Source organism: Anoplopoma fimbria, chromosome 8, assembly GCF_027596085.1.
Source record: "Anoplopoma fimbria isolate UVic2021 breed Golden Eagle Sablefish chromosome 8, Afim_UVic_2022, whole genome shotgun sequence".
Classification (NCBI taxonomy): Eukaryota; Metazoa; Chordata; class Actinopteri; order Perciformes; family Anoplopomatidae; genus Anoplopoma; species Anoplopoma fimbria.
In genome coordinates this window covers 19,794,734-19,817,065 of record NC_072456.1, presented here as the reverse complement: position 1 = coordinate 19,817,065, position 22,332 = coordinate 19,794,734, and the positions used below count along the sequence as shown (strand labels likewise).

General features: G+C 41.4%; 1 protein-coding gene across 1 annotated transcript in view; it reads right to left on the bottom strand.

Annotated features, from left to right (window-relative positions):
- Positions 1–22,332, bottom strand: part of agbl4 (AGBL carboxypeptidase 4) — a 255,172-nt gene that overhangs the window by 80,595 nt on the left and 152,245 nt on the right. The window contains exon 6 of the mRNA XM_054603430.1: positions 1,734–1,773. Within this exon, the coding sequence (XP_054459405.1) occupies positions 1,734–1,773 (40 nt within the window). The remainder of the gene's footprint in view (positions 1–1,733; positions 1,774–22,332) is intronic.

Genomic DNA, 22,332 nt, shown 5'->3' with positions numbered 1-22,332 from the left:
GGAAAAGAAAGAGTCTCACATGATGATCTAAACTGCAGTATCTAAAATGTCCTGTAAATCATTGACCATTTAAATTGTGTGTTATAGATTTAACATATAGAGCATGATTCTAAAACTCAGTGGCCTATTTGTCGCCTGGAATTTATTCAGAGTTTTATTTTGGTTGATAGTTTGTAAGAAATATTTCCCTTTAGTTTCCAGTTTGAGTATCAGAAGCAAAGGGCATGACAGCCCAGCGAGTGGTGTAGTGTTAACCCAAACAGGTATGCAGTGTTTTTATGATAATGGCTAGAAAAGAGTCCTTTCTGAGTAAATCACATTTGGCAGCTCATCTGGAGATTAACAACCTTAAAGAATAAAGAAAAATACCCTCTGCTCTAATGAGACAAAAACAAACAAACAAGTTAACCACGTTCAGACGCCTAAACATGAAACATGGTCATGGCAGCTTGTTGCTACTTGGAGGACATAAGAAACTGGAGGACATGGCTTTGTGACAGTTAGCATATAATTCTATTTGACAATCTTTGTCTCACTTGACCACACTTCCCGCCCTTTCTTTCTCACCATCACACTGTCCAGGGGCGAGTCTTGCCTCTGCTCAGGGCCGTAGAAACAGCTGCAGCGTAAACTTGCTAAATTAACCCAGTCTCCGTGAGCATCACATTGGCATTATTCTAATCAAAGCATATTAGATCATCCAGATATTTTAGGCATATGGGTCTCTGTGTCCTCCTCGCCTTCCCCATCTGTTTTTCCCCCCATTTTTTCAAATTTCTCCTTGCTTTCCATCTCAGTAGATCCCTCGTTCTTGCAGCTGCCTCTTTAGTTTAAGAGACGAGTATAGATTTCTAACAGTGCAACTACTTTGTGACATGTTTCCAGTTGAACTTGGAGCACCATATGTGTGTCTCACTGTCAGACACGTCTGAGGTGCACATTGAACATTCAATATGTAATATATTATTCCTCAAACAAACACTAAATATGCCCAGAGATAAAGTATTATATGTTCTTTACTGAAATGCTCATGTACAGCTACATACATGTAAAATGCTTCCTTTCACAAATCAACACAAAATGCAATATTCTTTGCTACATTTGTATGAAATAGTGAATAATATATTTGATACTGTATGTATGTTACTTAGTTTATTATGGAATGCTGTTTCAGTAGAAAAGAGACTTTCATTGGAGAGGGTTCACATTTTGTAAATGACAACATTTTGCACATAAAAGGTTCAACAGTTTTTTTTGGAATTGGCTGTCAATAAATCTCATGTCATGTTTAAGACATAGTTGCAATAATACACGTGAGAGACGTATAAACCTGTATTTATGTTAGTTTAAAGTTTCTGTAGTGTGTGTCTGTAGAGCATGGAGTATGTCAGTTGTGTTTAAGATTCCACTTCAGGATCTTTCACAGCACAAGCACCATGTTATCTGCGCTGGTCCTACTACATGTGCAGTTATGTTTGTGTAGGAAAGCAGCATTGAGAAAGATGCTTGTAAATCGTTTCAGCATGCATAAGTAGGTTAGAGGGTTAAACACTGGGTGCTTTACTGGCATGTTTCTGTCAAATCCATAGCATGCCAAATTAAAAACATGGAGCACTGATGCTGGTCTCCCTATGGGAGCATCACAGTGCTGTTTAACATCAGTGGCTGAGTGGTGTTGAAGTAGAGAGGTGGACTGTAAGCTAAAGTGAAGTCATTAGATCTCAGGGACTTACCAGTGTTGGTGATGGTTAACAGGTCAAGACGCCGTTGTTGCTGCAAAAAAAAAGAGAGAAGGAAGTAAGACAAATGCATCAATCACTATCTTGCATTCTTGCAGAAAATCTATTAATCAATCTCATGTATATTGGTTTAGTTTGCTCAGTAGAACAACCTTTTGCAGTAGCTTCAAAGTACAGCTCTTTAATTAACTTATGCAGAATATTTCTGGAATTTTTATTTTTTTGATATTTTAAGATGTACTGTACTGTCCCCGTCCTGTATGACTACTGGCTGACAGCTGTAAATGCAGAGACAACTACTTACACTATTTTAAATTGAATTTGTCTTGAATAAGAGACACAATTTTTACAAAATAGTTTGTGCAACTTCTTTTCAAAAAACTTAACAAAGCTGTACTTCTGTTAAGGTATGTCTAAGTGTAGTTCAACATACAATGTCTAGAATCTACAAGCTTGTACAACTCAAAGTGTTTTCTTCACTCCCAAACATGTAAGTGTGACCTCATGTGTTTTGATGGAGTATGTTTGAAAGAGTGCGCAATTTTACACTCGATGTCTGCAGCAAATCCAGAGCCTAGAGGAGGCTCTATGGCTGGCCGCCCCTCTCTTTAACCTGCTGCCTCCCTACACAAACACACACACACAAACACACAGACTTACAAGACACACACATACACACACTCACAGACTTACAAGACACACATTTGACTGTTGAGCACTGCAGTAATCAACACCTCAGCCCTCCTCATCCACCAGTCCCTCAGGAGAGAAGATCTTCACATCCTAGGAAAGGATGAAGGGTTTGTGTGTGTGTGTGTGTGTGTGTGTGTGTGTGTGTGTGTGTGTGTGTGTGTGTGTGTGTGTGTGTGTGTGTGTGTGTGTGTGTGTGTGTGTGTGTGTGTGTGTGTGTGTGCGACACAGTATGGTTAGGTCACAGTCAAAGCCGGCTTTTAGGACCAGACTCCATTAATATTCGAACACCACACTAACCAGTTGCTGAGAGGGATATGCAAAGAGACTCTCAGATACTCCTCCTTTTCTCACATACAGCGATGCCTGGAGTGTCACTTTGTGATAGGCTACTAAACACTTATTGTATTTAATATGTAGCAGATGCTTTTACTCAGAGTGATTTAAAATATACAATATGAGTGGAAAGGGCACAACTATGGAATAACTTCAAATACCAGTTCACCAGCATTGTAGCAATAGCAAAGAACGTTTAGAGTAGTTGTGTTCAGACATTTTTTTCTCTCATTAAGATAAAGAATCAGTTAAAGGTAAGAAAGACATATCTTTATAGGGTATGATCAGGGTGTGGTTTGTGTTGTCTGATGAATTTGAGTTCTCCCTGTATGTAATGTTAAAGGGTCAACAGATGTAAATTTGCTTCCAGCTAACTCTGGTGCAATTACTTTGAATCATGTGCTGCTCCATCAAAAAATAAATAGTACATTTAATTTAATTAAAATCAAAGGAGTACATCAGTGATTTAGTATTATATATCCATACAATCTGGGGGACTTGTGTTGGACAGATTTAAGAAAACAACAAAAAAACCCTGCCAAAGTCAAAGAAGCCAAGGTCAAGGTATTTACTCCCTAGTATGGGTCAAGCTCCAAAAACACTGCATCCTTGGCCACAGTAAATTAACTTTGAGTGTGGAATGCCCCTTTAAAGATATAATATAGAGAATAATGCATGATTTAAAAGCAAAATAAGTAATTTATGGACATATTCTTGCAGGTACAAATCGCTTTTTATTTACGTTTATTTAATTGAAATTGAAATATAACGTATTTATTTAAAATGTATTAAATGTTTTTCTGAGTAGAATTCAGACTGGAAAGTGAATAAAAACCAAAGCTGTTGAGAAGGACAAACTGAATACATTTTATGAAAGTAAATCATTGCAAATTGTGGCGGCGATACCACTCAATGCAGAAAGGGTGGTTTCAGAGGCTTTTTTGGAGAGCTGAGCCTTCAGTCAAGTACCAAAAAAGGGCCGAATGATACTTGTGCTGTGACTAAGGGAAGGTCATTTCAGCGTGGGGGAGCCAGAAAAGAAACGAGGTGCTTTCTGAGTACGACGCTGCTCGAATTAGTTAGATAAGAAGGTTTATTGACTTATTTTGCCTTGGGTTAAACATTTATAGCACCATAGTAAAGATATGGCTCTAGTGCGTTGTGTGTGGTGGTGGTGGAGGAGGAGGAGGTGGTGCGGATGCTGAGGTGGGGATGCTGAGGTGGGTGACCATGTAAGCAGTAGAGGTCACTGTGACAACATGAGACACAGAGCAACAAGCAGGCTGAGATCATAGGGGTCTGCACTACACATACACTCACTCACTCACTCACACACACATTTACACTCACATGGCCTCCACCCTCAACCTCAGTCTCTCAGATATGGAGCTGCAGCAGGAATCAATATGAGAGAAACATTTACACCTCTAGTTCTTCTCACTGCTGCTGTAGAGAGGAAAGAGCCTTTAGTAGAATGACTATTGTTGGCCACTATTACACCCTTAACTACACTGGAAAATACTACATCAAACATGTGTCTTTACCCTAGAAATACTACAAGTATATTCAAAGTATTTGGCAAATAAAACTGTCTGTACATCAGTTAAATAACATTTTTCTCCATTTCTTTTTCAGTTTTTAATGTTGTTGCTTTTTGCATTTCTTTTCTCTTGTGAACGATACTGCGCACTACATAAAGTAAGTCAAATAAAAGTATACTAAAACAGTATTAAATGACAGTAAATAGTATAAAAAACAAATGCAGCTCTGTCTTGTCCAACCTTTCTGGAAATGGATGAGGTTGATCACTTGGATTGTGTAGCACCCTCTACTGGCTCTCCAGTTCTCTGCAAGTGAATCTACAGTTGACGGTCTACCAAAGCATCATTTGAAAAGTTATTTCTCATTGAGATTATGGTATGACTGTGGATGTATGGAATCAAGAAGACACTCACATCTCTGCACACAACATGCCAAGGTAGTTTAAAAACCTGAAGGTATTTTAAAATCATATATATATATATATATAAATATATATATATATATATATATATATATATATATATATATATATAATCTGTTACCAGCTGATGAAAAGTGTGAGCGCCTCTCATTCTGCCAGTACTTATACCCAGATAATGAATCTCTGCAACCACTGCTCTCTCTTCCTGCTGCTTTTGTTACTCCTTTACATGGATAAGGTGCTTAGTGTCCTTAGGAGAGGGGGGGATACACACGCACACACACACGCACACAAACACACAAAGAGTGAGAGTGGGGGGGATCTGACACCGAGAGAATTACATTAGCAAAAGCATTTCAGGGCAGAAAATAGGATTGAATTAATCTTTATCAAACACAGCCAAGAGCTAAGGGATCACACCCTGGTTGAAGCCAACCCGGCCTCAGAGTGGCTGGCCACTGCCCTGTCACTTACCATAATGACCAAACACCCACTGTAACGGATTGAACCCACATCAAAGTATTTATTATTGATAGAATGATTGATCGGTTCAATACCAGGTTGGTTGGGTTCACTACACAGGGGATTACAACTATTCAGTCAGTATCTTTTGGTATTTCAGTGTCACAAAGTTGTACTTTTTCATGGCAGACAGCTTAACAGATACTAATTGGACTGACCTGATGCCACACTTGTATAGAACTCCAGGAAGGTTAAATCATTATTTGCAAGAACCTGTCTGTCTCAGGTACACAGATGTTTACCACAGGTGAATCTAGTCTGGACCTGCCAGTTGAAATGTTATTAGGTCAGAAAACAAGGAAGCAGTTGGGAGCCAGAGGTGACGGTCACTCCAGCTGTCACCGTAGTCCAGCCAGCCAGCGTGGACTCTGGGGCTCTGTGGCCAGCAGCGCAGTAAACAATATTACAGACTAACAGACTGGAGTCCCAAAATAATCTTGGAATAGTTACAATGTCACATAAAAACATAATTTAGTTTTATTTGTCCAGGCCTGATATCCAAGCCAGTGCTTCTATTCTTAGATGTTTTTATGAGTGCAAACCTTGATAAAATTTGATCTTCGTACCATCATAAGCTTCAAACTATTGTAAAATTGATATTCTGACTAAAAGACAAACTGCTCAGTTTATAGAAACGTCTTTATCAGATTATCTTGTTTTTAATCTTAAATATTACAAAAAAAAAGTTTCTTCTATTATATATTTAAAATTGTCTTCTAATATGACTCGGACAACCCCCACCCCCTTAAAGAAATCTATAATGTTCTAATCAGGATAAATATGCTCATTAGCAATGCCATCATCCTAATCTGGGTGGGATGGGAAGAAGAAGGCGAAGGGGGTCAAATGGAGTGACAGCAATGGAAAAGCCATTAATGCACTAAACCCCTATTTTATGACTAAATTAAATATTCATGCACAATCTACCCAAAACCCATTTGCCAACATTTCCTCCAGAATTTACTTTTCATATTTGCTGATTGTTATCACAGAGAAAGGAGAGAGTGGGGAAGTAAAATGAGAGGAGGAGAGGCAGAGCCATCGGGGAGGGGAGGGGGAGTAACTCAAATCCCAGCCATCATTTTGTAGCTCATTTCAAATTAATTTAAAGCCAATATGGCTAAATTACACAGCAGGCCTCCAACTGATTTTTTTTTTTTTTGAAGAAGAAGAATTTGATTAGCTGGGACATACTATATTATGTGGGGAGGTTTATTTCGAGACAATACAATCTAATAATTATATTATAAGTAGTATTAGTAGTAGCAATGGTAGTACTATTATGAATTCATCAAATTTACCTTTATTACCATAATCAAGAACAAAGGAAATTTGAATTTTACACTGAATCTAACTGTTAAAATAATTGATGGTGACTTGGTGGAAGTGGAAACAGGCTGCAAACATAACATTGACATATAACTTTTCAATTGATATGGCAAATCTGTAAGCAAACAGTTACCTATTTACGCAGACAGCAAATACGAAACATTAAAAACATTAGTATTAATTTGGAGTCAAGTGTCTGACAACAAACAAATATAAGTCCAATGTTGACACTCATTTTGCTCTGTTTTACTCTCCACAAGCCTCTGAGAGAAACGTTTCTCTCTTTAGCAGTTAAATGCTCCTCTATGTTCACCAGCTAGTGGCTAACTGTGTCCGTCTGCTGTTTGGTGATGAGTGGGTATTGTACGGTGTGTTTTTTAAGCTTGCGGCCTGCTGTGGCTGCAAACGGCGCTGTGAGAGTGAAACCAAACAGTACAGTTGAAAACCGGAACCAAACCAGTGAGCTAATAGGGGAACAGCAGAGTGGGATGGTTATTCTCTGTTGGTTCTTCACTACAAGCAACCCCTTTCACACACAAGTTGTAATGTGATCCACTGTTAAAATGAAAATAATGATTAAATTTGCTTTAAGAAATGAACATGGCTTAATATGAGAATGTTGGGTTAATGGCCTTTTGTCTAAAAACAACACTGACATTACAGCTCGCTAAGTACATTAATTATTGCCGTGTGCTGTGATCCTAGTTTTACCCTCCTGCTCTCTTGATGAGGTCACGTACAGGAAACAAGCATCTGCATCCAGTCCCACTGCTGTCTCCTCTGAACCATAAACACACTCACTCACACACACACACACACACACACACAAACACACCCCACCCCCACCCCCTATCATATATCCAGGGTCAGGGCAAAGGTTGAGGCTTGATTGGGAGGGCGAGCGAGAGAATCGTTGTAAACAGACTGACTCATCTTCCATCTTCCTCTGGACCTCTCAGCTCTGCTGTCTACCTCATCTGGCACCTAATCTGAGTCACCGCTTTCACTTCTGTGTATGCTCACAAAGCTAACACACACACACACACACACACACACACACACACACACACACACACACACACACACACACACACACACACACACACACACACACACACACACACACTGCCTGGATCTGAAGCCCTGTCTGTGTGTCTTACTGCATCTTAGTCATCGTCCCTTGGTAAAAAAGAGGGGTGGTGAGGTAAGCATGAGCTAATGGGATGAGCTTTTTATGGTACGTTTGGGTGTGGCTGTCTAGCCCGCTAAGAACAGTTACATCATAATGTCAGAGGAACAGGTGTTCAAAATACATAGCTTCCTAAAATCACAGCAAAATCAAATTTAGATCAAAAATAACGCTGAATGGATTAGACCTGTAGATAAGAAAACAATGTAGTAGATACACATTTGCCAGAAGAATCAAGAACCATTGAAAGTAGAAAGAAATTCACTCAGTTTCGGCAGAAAAATGGCTTCTTGCCAGAAGAAATGTGATCGTGTCTCCACTTGCATGACAGTGTCGGGTAACGTGTGCTGTGGCCCTGAGAGGAGTAGAGAGAAGATGGGAGCAGAGGGGTTGGAGAGCGGGCTTTGTTGCGTGACCAGGAGCCCTTGGTTAAAAATACAACAAACCAAATAAAATATTTATTCCTTCTGAGAGCGGAGAGCAGCTTCCTCTTGAGCGGAGGGAGAGGACAGCCGAGGCCACCTGCACAGGGCACACGGTCCTCCCTGCTGCTGCTGCCATTATTGCTCTCCCTCCAACACTGCAGTAATCTGATAATGTGCAAGACAGCAGGTATGCACGGATAATACATGTGGCTGCTGCTGACACATGAATATTCAAGCATGCAGTCATACATACACATGGTCATACAGACACACACAGCCACTCACTTCACGCCATGCCACCGACTTTTCTCATAGCAGTTAAAAAACATGATTCGATTTCATCTTGATTTCATTAAAAATTCATGAAGACCAATTAAAAGAGAAGCCTTTCCCACAGGTTTCTGTCATAGGCGGTCTGTCAGGTCGCTTGCTTTTTGAACATGGACCCCATGGGGTCTAGACTGCGCGACCATGGCGCCCCACTTGTCTCTTTTATAATACTCAAGCTTCCACTTTGAAGGCAATAACTTGGCCCAGCACAGATGATAACAAAATGTCCCCTTAGCGTGTGCTCTGAGGCTAGGGTGGCCGGTGGGCAAACTAGAGTAGGTGTGTTATCAATGTTCGACTGACAGTAAGCAAGTTTGACAAGTCCATCACTGCCTGTGACAGCCAACTTTAAAAAAAACCTTTCTGGATACAAGGCACACAATGTCAGGCAGTCTATGGTGGACGTAAACTGGGCCAGTGTGCTGACTTTGTTCTGTAACACTTCGTTTGGTTCCAGAGTCAGCTACATGTGTAGAAATAGCCATCTGCCTTTGTCTGCCGGTCAATGAGAATCACACCAGATGCCATCCGTTTTTTAAAGCTCACCATGCTGAGCCTGGCTGGCCTCTGTGGACCATGAGGCCCCGGGGGAGTTGCCCTTCGGGTACCAGGTCTGGCTCCATAAGAGGGGCCATGTCACCATGGACAACATTCAATATATTCCTGGATCTTCTACAAGAACAAGAGGAGTTGTGCAGCATGGAGCCATACCACTGCAAATGTGAGAAGCATTAATATACTTATACAATCACAGAACATTAATTATGGATTGGATTTGGCTGAAAACTGCTGCCAATTACATGAACTGCACCTCACATACTATAGAGTTGTAGTTTTACCATATGCTCTGCACATATCTTGTGTGTGCCTTTGCCTGACAGGGGCACGCACACATACTCATTCGTTCCAAAACGGGTAACCTTAGAGCCCCTGCTGAGCCAAGAGTTTCCTCTGTGACCTGGCAAAGAATCGATGACAGCGTCTTGACACTGGGGACCAATCAATGACTTGAGGACACTGATAGCATACTTGATACCTCAACACACAATTTCACTCATACACACACGCAGAGAAGGACTCCTGTCCTATCATCATTTCCCCATTGGGTTGTGATTGACCCCTGCCTGATGGAGTGCAGGTGTAGTGACCTGGTATTTACCAGCGAACGGTGAATCAATGCCCTCCCAGCGGCAGACACACAGTCAGGACAACCTCCACAGCACCACTGAGCAGAGACCAAGGCGCGGTTGTTCAAGCATTACAGAGGGAGAGCATTACTCATTTAAAACACATCCTACTCAACATTTCTCTGGACTAGATTACTTTTTACCAGTCTTTTTCCTTTAGGTATTATTATTTTCTCCTACAACATATTGTTTTGTTAATGTGAAACAAAGTGATTCATGTGAAATTAAGTCTCATCCTCATTGATCATGTCGATATATTGGCAATAAAATAACTGTGTGTATGAATACAGGTCTACTACTGGTCTTTCATCACAGTAAAAAATATATAGGCTACGCTGTCCTTCATCAACAAGTTTAAGAGAGCAGCTGTTCTATTTTATACACTGTGTGGTCTCTTTTGCTGTGTGTTAAAACTTTTTTTATCTTTAGGAAGCACTCCAATACCAGAAGTATAGTGGAAAATCAGCCTTGGTTTTATAGTCTTATATTTCCATCATTTTTTGTTAGGGGTCTTCAATCAACTCCGAGAGATGGAAAAATGGAACTGAGATTCCTCCATATGGGACTCCTCTCAGTGATGTCAACAAATCTTTAAAGTTTTGCGACTGAAACGTGGGCTTCTGCACAACAGTGAATATTGACTCGCCAATCACCCTGTCTGCAGACCAACACCCGATTGGCGTATCAATAGACAAGATGTAAGGTTGAAAAGTTCACCCATCTCTCCTCAGGGCCTAATTGGAGCTGAAGGTCAGGAGACGTGTATGTTCCTATTGGTTTATTGCCATTATGGATCCAACAAGAGTGGGGATTGCGTATGTGTGCAAGCCGTGGAACAATTCTCCTCTCTTGCGCCTTGCCGCATTTTTCCATTTCAGAACCTGTTGTTTTTTATTTTTTCATGATATCCCCAAAAACAAATTAGAATGCCTGTTATCTTCAAGTAACCAGACAGTGAGAGACATATTAGAAAAGAAATGAAACAAAATGTTGTGTGACTAAAGCATTTTCTCCATCACAACTTTTCCATTTAGCCGAGTTCAATCAGGTATCGGGGCGGAGTGCTGAATAGTTCTTTAAAGCTGAATCAGGCTGGACTTCTGTGTTTCTAGTAATTAAGCGGGACAATAATTAGCTGCTAGTGGAGGAGAGAGAGGGAGTGGAAAAACAAGTTTGACTGAAACACAAATGCAGCAAACAAAAAACAACACAAACGCTAAGATGTGAGAGATGTGTGTGTCTCTTCACCATGTCAAAACAGCCAACACCCTCTCCAGATGTTGATATGTGGACCAGATGGATGCACTGTTTGCTGTCTGATAACTTCTAATCACAGCTCATCGAATGGGGGTGGAACTGAGGAAAAACAGAGGAGATGATAAGCATGGAGGACATGCTGGGGATATGAAACGACAAAATGAAAAGAAATGGAGCGGGACGGTGTTCAAAGGACACCTATTTGAAGGACAAACTCAAATAAGGAAACTCACAAGCAGCACTGAGCCTGTCGGTGAAGGGGTGAGAGAAAGTTATGAGGTACAGTATGTCTCCCTCCCTCTCTCCCTCCCTCACTGTCAGTAAAGGGTCAGCTTGCTGCCAGTGCCTTGTGACTTGGAACCTAAAAATCAATTTAACATCGGAGCTAAACAAAGCTGCATTGGCCATCACAGGTACCTGGGTTACAGCCAATTCCATTAACTGTTTGTGTGTGTGTGTGTGTGTGTGTGTGTGTGTGTGTGTGTGTGTGTGTGTGTGTGTGTGTGTGTGTGTGTGTGTGTGTGTGTGTGTGTGTGTGTGTGTGTGTGTGTGTGAACTGGGCTGGTCAAGAGGTTGAGTGGTGCTGTTGTGGAGCATGTCTGGTCTACTCCTGAATAACCCGTCTGTGTCGGCATACAGCAAAACAGGGATAGCAGCCAGAACGAGATCTAATATGTGGCGTTGCCTTTCCTCTGATTGCTGGGAATCTTGAGGCCTGTGTGTTTCACAAGGCGGCAAAACAACCGAGCTATCAGTTTCTATCAGACATGAAGAGCAGGCAGGTAGACAGAATGAAGACAGGTAGACAGCACATGGTGGAGAACACACACACACACAAGATAAAAAAAAAGCACATTCAAGACTTTAAAATGTAATAACACTTTTCATAAAATATGTTGTGAGATAAAATAAAATCCCACCACATTTACTGAGATTATTTCATTATGAGGGGAGAATTCGTAGATTGTATATAAGAAGTGGACAAAGCCACCTTGATGTCACCTATTGGTTTATGGACTACGGCTGAAGCCTTGAGGTCAACATACCACTTATCTAGTTTGGGGTCATGGTGGCAGGCAGGGGTTAAATAGACAATTCTGATTTGTGGGGCTCTGCTGTCTTGATAAACAAGTGTTTTTTTTTAATGTTTTTTTATGCACACTGTCATAACTTTATTAACATTTAAATGACATGTCTTAATCATACATATTGATATGTTATTGTAGATTAAACTAACCTGTAGTTTACTGTTTAATTAGCAGCTCCAACATTAAAGTGATGAACTGATTATTGTATCAATGACTATAATACTATAATATAATATATATTTTTCTGAAATGGACCATTCTGCATTATAAGCAGGCCTACTTTTGGTTTTGGTAGCTTGCTTTTAGTATATGTTGAAGTTAATCATTTTGTACTTTTACTCAAGTAATTTTTTGAATGCAGTTGTGCACACAGAGTTTACTGTTTTAGTTCATTTTTGAGACATACCGTAACTATCACACATTCACACAAAAACGTCTCAAAACGCTTGACAGTAAAGGGGACTAATTTATGCTGCTTGTTTCCATGATCTTGCTTTTCTGCCATACCCAAAGGGGGATAACTAGCATTTTCTTCCAGAGTTCTATGGGCTCAGACTTGAAGATGCTGGATACAATTCCAGCTGTTTCCCAGTCAGCTTCCCAAAGTATACACTGGAAATCACACTTAATGAAGCCAGCAGGACATGCTGAGTTACCAGTCATCTTTGGCAAATAAACAAAACAATCTCAACTCTTTGGCTGCTCATTGATTGTGTGGTTGTGAAAATTACATAATTGATGACATGGCACAGTATTGACAGAGCCCAGCTGGTCCACGTTTCTACGTTCAGGATGGAATTCCCATCACTCTACTGCGGGAGAAAGAGGAAAAGGAAGCCATGAGCCTTTGGGATCTTAGGCCGAATCTCATCCACCCCACTTTGGAACTTTAGGGGAAAATCGCGTCAGTTGGCCAGCCTTACCACAAAAAAAATCTATGTAGTTTGCTAGTTTGTTTATTTTTTAACAATGCATTTCTCAAGACTCAAACGTGCATGTAAAGTATGTAAGTAAAAGGTGTTTGTCTACAGTGACAGTATCCTCATTGTTAATGGGTAATGGTGCCTCCCTGTGAAAAAGGATGCACCAACACCAACCTCAACCCTGCCTTACTCCACCTCCTTCTTGCCAGGCCTAGTTTCTCCTCCCGTTGAGTTCTAGATCTGATACTGCCCGAGCATCACACTCAAGGTCTCCCCTCCTCTCAGTAGTCTCTTTTCCTCTCCCGAGATAAAACAAACAAGAAAACAGTCGTTTGACGCATCTGTAATCACCTTAGCTATATCCGCTGGAACTGAGGGCTTTTAATTTGCTGTGCTTTTAATTTGTTTTCACAGCAGTTTCGAGCAAATTGAATTTGTTAATTAAAGCAGCAAAATGAAATGCTGAGCATTATTGACGAGATGCTAATTGGGTTAGTGTGGAAATTGGAAGTGGGGGTGAAGTGGGGTGGGTGGGGGCTAACAAGAGGGTTGAGGAGGGGAGAGTAGGGCCTTTTTTGGGGGGTATCAATAGTCAGGACAAATCACATTACAGAACAGCGAAAGAAAGGCTACATGCCAAGTGGCCCCCATGGCGGCTGCATTATGGTCTGTTTGTCTGTGTGCACTCACAACACATCTTTCTGGGCCTTTTTTTGGCAGTCACACCCAAACACAGATAGACAGCTGTACTTCCTCCTGATTTCTTTCCAACGCAAATAATCACAACCTTTACGTATCCACACATGCATCACACACACACAGGCAGACACAGACAGACAGACAGACAGACAGACAGACAGACAGACAGACAGACAGACAGACAGACAGACAGACAGACAGACAGACAGACACACACAGATAGAGATAGAGATAGAGATAGAGAGAGAAGCATCTGTCTCATACCATTAACACATGCTATATGATACTAGGTCTTTCTTAGGTGCAATATTTCTATAAGAAAAATTGAACATAAGTGTTGTATTATTGTTGTTTTCATACTGTGAGTAAAGTATAGCCTGTGAAAAATAAAGAGTAATTTTGGTAATCTTCAAAAGAAAAAAGTGAAATTTCATATCAAATTCAACCAATTTCATCAGACCATGTCGTATGATGCAGCAATAACAATTTGTTTATACAGTCAATCACACAGTCCATCTATTTCCCCTATTTATACTCTATGTGCTCAGTCGGCAGGCTGATAAGTCTTGGTATGAGCCTCCATGAGAGTATATTCCATCCTCCTCCATGAAGGATGCCTGTTTCTTTTTTAAACAAAAGTATTTTCCTCTTTTGTTTTTAAGCATATCTTATGTTTTTTTTATGTGGTTACACTGCTTTGCTTAGGAATACAGTTAGTTTGTTTTTCTTGTTGAGTGCCTTTTTGGCTGTGTCACTATTATAAATACTGAAAAAGCACTTTGTGCCTTTTTAAAAAAGAAGGAAACTAGTTATAATGGATATGGCATTATGGTCTATTTGTATAAAGACGATCTCTGAGGACTGTTGGGAACGTGCAGCCCTCAAGAAGATCTGCGAAGTGGAGCGGAGTCCTCTCTTTTGGTTTTATTGACTTTGTTGTGCTTTATTTACCCTGATAAGAATTGTGTAACTTTGATTTCAAAAGTGCTACTAAATGAATTAAACGCTTCTACCACTCTTCTTTTTGTGTGTGCATATATTCCCTCTCGCCCATAGATACAGTGTGTAGTAAATCGACTTGGCTCAAGTGAAGAAAACTCTAAAACTCCCCTTCCCCCAGTCTAGTATTAAACATCACTCCCTTAACCAGCTCATTGACCCCTCAGAGCTCTGCTGAGCTGTTCAGTACTAAGATCGCTCTGTCTCCCTCCGGGCACGTTGGCCCAACGCACTACTAATGAGAAGAATTCACTCATTTGGCTTAAGATCCACATGGGTGAAGGACAGAGGTGTCGGGCGAGGATGAAGAAAGGAAGGAGGGAGAAAAGGATGAAATAAAGAGAGAGACGAAAAAATAACGAAGAGATGGAGTCTATATGAGAGAGGAGAAGTTGTTAAGAAACAAAGTGTGAGAGGTGGGAAAAAGAAAGGAGAGGAAGATGAGTGGGAGAGGAGCAGAGCGCTGGGTGAGACGCTGAGCAGTGGTTGAATTAGGGAGGTGATTATAGCACTAATTACAGGCGGCGCCGCTCCATTGATAAGGTCCCAGCCTACACCTGACAACGCTTACTCTCTGTTATGTTGGAAATACTCAAATGAACACAAGTACAAAAAAGGGCGGGGTTTGGGAATGGGGAAGAATACATCATGGCATCCATGAAAGGTGTTGTAGTGTTGTAATAGGCCTCTACACCTTCCCCTTCCTAATACACAGCTCCAGATCCCAGCTGTAAATGCAAGTCAAATACTTAACATACAAAACACCCCAAAAATAAAATGCAATGCTATATGTGTGCCTCTTATTTCCTGCTTAAATCATGTTCAGTCATGTGTAATTAAACTAACTGATTATGAGGTGTAAATTACAGTTATTCAAATCAGATGGTTTTTCACATCTTGCACAACTGACACTACCAATGTGTTCCATGTGTATGTTTTGGAGTACCATTAATACACTTAAGTATTTTTTGTGTTTGTGTTTGTTTTGGGGCTGATATTAGGTTCTTAACCAATTGATTTCATCAACCCTATCCTTGGACTGTGATTCTGCCCTTGACCACACTGACTAACAGATTGAACACACGGCAGAGCATTTCTACAAGGTCCCTATTTCTACCAATTCTATCACATAATACCCCCATTTGGAGAGGGCGCATTTGAATGCTATTCATGGTTCCCTATTACCAAATGTCCTCATCTAAGAGAGTGCACTCAGCAATACGAATCAACCTGAAAGGGATTGAATTGTTGGGCGCCACTGTATTTTATGCTGCCAGTAAATATATCTATCTCGTTCATAACAATTTGCGGCTCTGTGTTTTGTAATCATAAAAAGGATAAGTTTGGGGGAGATACGAGAGCCGTTCTTTTGAGAGTGCTGATTACAGCGGGCGCCATCTGCGTGGAGCACACAGCTGCCGGCCTCATCAGAATACCTAATATTCCAATGGAGGGGCTCTAAGTACCTGGCAAACCCAAGTAGATAGATAACAAAGAGCCTATTAAATAACGGACAAAGTGGCCTGTGAAGGCATGGGTGGGGGATGTGCGAATGTGTGGTGGGAATTAGTCTTTTAGCTCCACACACACTCTGAGATGAGATAGCCCCGAGTTCTAATTAAAATTCTCATTCCCATCTCAGGTTATAATTTTGATCTGAGGAAGAGTAGAAAGTTTGATGTCTTGCAGACATCTCTCTCCCTCTCTCTCTCTCTCTCTCCCCCCACCCTCTCTCTCTCTATCTGCATTTCTTTCTCCTAGGTCTTGATCAAAATCAATGTTATCTGCTCAACCTGGTCACTCTTCTTTGCCCTTAGTGGCCCTCAAAGTCATGTTGGAGCCATCTAATTTACAGAAAAGAAACCTTTGCTACAGAGTAGTGAAGATTGAACTAAGGTGAAATGTGAAAGCATGCTGTAGGTTGACACATGCACACACATGTCCTGTCACACTTATATAGCGAGACACAGCAGAAGCACATAAAAACACACAGCCATGTAACAACCTGTTCTCTGCAGCAGACGCTAAAGAGTGTCACATACCTTGAGCCTCGGTACGCAACAGAGCAGCTGTGTTTGACCTTAGGGGGTGACACCACCACCACCACCACCACCACCACCACCCCGTGGGGTTCAACTGCACTTTGCCAATTGCCAAGAAATGTCCCAAAACACAGCTGAATCAGAAGAAAAAAGAGAAAATACAGGCAGAGAGCAGGGTCTCTGCAAACACCACAACACACATCTTGTGGTACTTAAGTGATGAGGGGGAGGGATTATTTTTGTATCAGTATATCAGTTGTTTTTTATGGAATTGTTGCATATTATACTTTTTTAACAAATCCTTTGGTGATTGATATGCAGTGTGCCTTCCGGTCAACTGATTTTGGCTTGATTATTTTACATATACAGATCCATACATCTGACAGGAAAATACTTTGGGGGAAAACATCAGGACAAGACATCTAAAGAGCAAACCATGAAGCTTGTGCGGCCAATTTTTCATGACAGCATGTTGTTTTCAGACCATCGTGCAAACCAACATCCCAGCTAGGTGTGGTTAAAACTAACTCTGCAACAATTAATAAATGAATCCAGTCCGACCGCACAGACCGACATAGGTACAGAAGGAAGGGAGGACATAATTACATGCATGCTACCAAATTGCCGCTTGTTTTGTCAGTCATGTTTACTGTTGTGAGTTAATTTTTTTTACTCTCTATAATAGTCACTCTCCAAGCACGCTCTCTCTCTCTCTCTCTCTCTTGCTTTTCCCCTTTTCTCTGTCCTTTTTTCCAGCTCATTACTCCTAAACAATTATATTTCGGTAGAAAGCCTCTCAGTCGGAGAGCCTGCTGCTGGCTAAAATGAAAACAGTCAGTGCGGAGGCAAGACGATGGATCACAGTGTCAACGCCAAAGTTATCATCACCTTGCGTGATTTATATTTCTTCAGAGCCTTTTTTCAGTGCACTTTGCAAACACACACACACACACACACACACACACACACACACACACACACACACACACACACACACACACACACACACACACACACACACACACACAGAGACAGAGACAGAGACAGAGACAGAGAAAGTTTTCTCAGATGAGCAGACAGCCTCGGGGGGTGTTAGGGGGCTAACTGAACGGCCATCATTCTGATAGAGCACCTTCACCCAGGCTGTAAAATTAAACAGCCAATTTCACCTGGTAATTGGATAGTGAAATATTCGTGGTCAAACTCCCTGTCGTGAGACAGTAGCATAATGCAGTGAACAGAGTGAAAACATAGGGCAGATCGTCACATTTAACTGTCACAATGGTGTAAAACTGCGACCTTTCTATGACACCATATTAAGTCTACTTCCACTTGTAGATTTACTTTCAAACTACAAACCCTCTTAGCTGTGGAGATAGCAGAGCCGTGGTTCACCTGAAACAGCTACAGTAGTGTTAGTATTCACAGCAGCACGTGTTAAATGATACATATCTCAGGGTCAGACATTAAGAATTCTTTCAGTTGGTCTCTCCCAGGCACAAGCAGAGGCTTTAATTGCCATAAATACACTCTAATTAACAGACTGGAGTTCCTGTGATGTTTTCCACCCTGCCCACACATTAGTGCAAAAATAGCATTTACAGTATGCCGTAGTATTTGTTAATTAGCAGCGTTTGAGGGAGGGAATAAGGGGGCTATACACCAGTTGACGGCAGCATCTCAGGGGTTAAGCTTCCTCTTTCTCACCATACTATGTTTGCTAATATAAGCTACGGAGAAGCCACCCTTGGGTGGTATGAACACTGCGTTGAGCTGTTGCAAGGATCAAACACTCAAATGAGCCGTGATGATGGGCCTGGTGATACATGCTGCTGTCTCCAAGCCGCGACCACAGAGGGCCTCTTAACCTCAGGCTCTGCTGTTTGAACTTGACTTCAGAGAACCTTTAAATTTTTTTAAAGAAAATATTCCGATGACCAAATGCTGCTGGTTAATTTGTCCTTACAAAGCATGCGGCAGATCAGAAACAGTTATATGATTCATCTTTGTAACAGTCATTTGTAAAATAAATACAGCATAGATGAGCAATGTATATTGGTGGCACCAGATCCGGAATATACCAATATGGATCATCAGTCGTGTTGGTACAGTCAGTCCCACAAAAATCACAGCTGCCAATGGAACATAGTTCAGGCAGGAAGTCACGCTTGCTTAACTGATCCACCGCTTCATTCACGTTTTATCGGCTGCTACAAGTTGACTAGCAACGTCTAATCATATTATGCAGTAGTTCTTTGTGGCCATGACATCCTCAGAATGTGATTGTGTTGCAGAGATATATACTGAAATGAGCATGCTAACCAGCTAGCCCCAGCCCGTCATGTCTTTTTTACCACTTGTAGCTCGAGACGCTGTAGTGAGTCATTGTGGCGTCCGTCACAGTCCAACAGGAGAGGACAAAGAAGAAGTGCTGCCCCGGGGTCACTGGATCTGTGTATGTTTTGATGGTTTTTTTATTGGTTTGAATCAAAAGCAGTTCATACTTTTTTGTTTTGTCCTCCCGACCACCGGGAGGCTGCTTTGCAGGGACGAAAGCAGGCAGCCGCTCCAGGAGACACAAATCTTTTTTTGACTGGCTGTCAGAGATTCATCAGTTTGGTTGAATTTTGCGTATTCACAGTCCTTGTTCCTTACTGAATAAAATACTTTAAATGCTTGATTTTTATTAATGTACAGTAAGTGTCTTACTGACTTATTATGTTGCATTAAGAAATACTTACGATCACAATAAGGCTATTTTTACAAACAAAGTTAGACACATAAATATGCTTTACTGGAAGAGAGAAAAAATACATTTCTTTGGGTATAGACCTTGTTTGGCACAATGCAGTACACACTAAGTACTCTGAGAAAAACACCAGCCAATAACAATTCAGGCCGTTTAACTTGTGCATCAACAGTCTAGTCAGCCAGCCAGCCAAGCAGTCAGTGTCAGGGATGAGACAAGGCCATAATCCAATTCTGGTTTTTACACGGCGTCATGCCTTTACCTTTGACAGCGTGATTGATGTGTATGTAAATGTGTTTTGAGGAGGGCTGTGAGCAGCTAGTTAAAGCAGACATTTAGGGCTGCCCTGTCAAAGACGAATGACGGGGGGGAGAGAGAGAAGAAGAAGAAGAGGGGGAAGGAGAAGGAATCCAAAATAAAGACAACTATTGATCCATGAATGAAGATGGACACTGGTGGAGCCCTAGACAAGGCATTATGTTCCTCTCGAGCGTCAATCTGAATTCATAGGGAGCCAGTTTGACAGCTCCACAATGGCATACTACGGGGAGACTCTATCGGACACACACCAAGCAGGAAAAGGTTACTGCCTTTTCAAGTGCCCTCGCTATTGTCCTCTCTCACCCCTGGTCCATCTATTCCCATCGCCATTCCTTAAGTCAATAGAGAAAAAGCACTGAACATTGAGGTCAGACGGCAGGTTTTTCTCGCCATTGTGTGTGTTGCCTGTTCAAATGTATGTCTCGATGTACACCCATGTGTTCATGTGAGCATGGGTGTGCTTGTATGGTTTCCTCTTTCAATTTTCTCACACGTCTCTGTGAAACTGTCATGTGGGCACTAATGTTTAACAACTTCAGGGGAACCCGTTTCCACAGCAACCAAGGAGGAGGAGGAGGAGGAAAAAGGAAGGAGGGAGGAAGGATGTAAGAAGTCTCATCTCACTCACTCATGCACACATCCACTGCTACTTGAAGCCATCAGTCACTGGAGTCAAGTCTACACCTTGGAACTTAGCATGCAGCCACTGGCCTGTGTAACTGGCGCCAGTAATCTGTCTGGATATTGTTGATTTGTTATCCTAAGCAGTGGGGTGAATGCACTCATTTACTATCCTTCATGATGGACAATTGGACATAAGTAAACTTCCAATGATTTGAAAGTAAGCTCCCTGCCACTGCTAACTTTTGAAGCAGAGAGATGTTGGTGAACGTAGACCGTTTTAATTAGATCAAATTACATAGAACTGATTCGGTTAAATGAAACTGAAATTGGGCCAAAGGAACAGCATGTTGTAACAGGATAGAGCTACAGAACTGGTATAACAACCAAAATGAGATTGCATAAGTTTACTTAAACTGACAAAGTACTAATATTTGAATGAAACATGAGTGCATGCAGGAAACAACCAATCCCAGTGTCCCCCTCTGAGGCCTTCAGGCCTGAACCCATGTAAATGCTCGAGTTTGAAAGGCTTGAAATGGTTAGGTTGGGGATTTTATTGAGGTGGCTAAATTAAGTTTTGCTGATGGTCCTGTCCACAGCAGTAAATTGCTCTTGTGTTGGTACTCCTGACTTTTTCTGAGTGTGCCACCAACCTAAACCGTTCATAAACTAAGCAGGAATGTGCTTCCAAGTCTATAAGTCTGTGAGTTTGGATATTGCGGTTAGGTCTTAGCCTCAGAGAACACCACTGTGAACTGATTGGAGTTAGCTCGGCCCTAATTAACCGTGCCTTTGTGGTATAAATAGTTTGTGATTCCTTTTGACATGATGAGCATCTGAGCGTTAATTATTATTACTAATATCTGTATCGGAATGAGCTTTAGTTTCTCAGGTATTCTTTTACAAGCATGTCTGCATATTTGTGTGTCTGCCTGCCACTCCACTGAAAGTATATGTAAGTGTTGCTAACTCATTAAAACACACACACAGACAGGATTTATTCATTAGAGAGATGGGTCCTTTCAAATTCTGTCTTCCACAAAATAATTGAAGAGGCAAACTTGAAAAGAGAAAGCACACGTATATGACATATCTCAAAAGTAAAGCGGCAAACAAATGGAAAAAGAAGACATTTTTCTTCGAGACTGCTGTTGACTTTCTTTCTCTCCCGTTATCAATAGGAACTCCTGCATGAAAATGGAGGAATGGATTGATGAGAAACAGAATACTCATTTCCTGCAAAGTGTTTCCACAGCCATCAGATGGCATCAAACAATGAGACGCAAAAAGATGGAGAGGTAGGAGGAGAGAGGAAGTGTACAAGAGGGAGAAATTGTGAGAGAAAGTAGAACAGAAAAAGAAGAACCGTCATACCTCCTCCATGCCCCCCTTGTGCCCTATGGACCCTGCACCCTGCTCTGATGTGACTCTGATGAAAAGCAGGCCGCAATCCCTTTCAATTTGGCCAGTGTGCCCCAGTCCTGTTAAAGGCAATCGACTGGCTGAACAGAGGCACTATATCACAATATGCAGGTGCAGACGAGCCCGGCAGAGGAGAGGGGAGAGACATGGCGCCTTAGGAGAGAGAAAGGGACTCTGGCATCCATCTCTCTCACACTTAGGCTGACGCTCAACCATGTGGGAGACGTGCACACACGCACACACACACACACACACACACACACACTCACAAAAGCGAGGACCGGGCAGCGGTGGTAGAGCAAGAAAACGAGAGGTGAGAGAGAATAGAAAAGTGGAGGAAAAATGGGATCCGTCACTTCCTTCATATTTTTTCTCTTCTAACTTCTGGTAAAAAAAAAAACGGCTGAATAAAAGAAAAAAATATATATATATTTTGTGCGACGGGGGAGTGGGACGATGAAGAGAAGGAAAAAAATAAAAAGCTGTCTAGAATGAGAG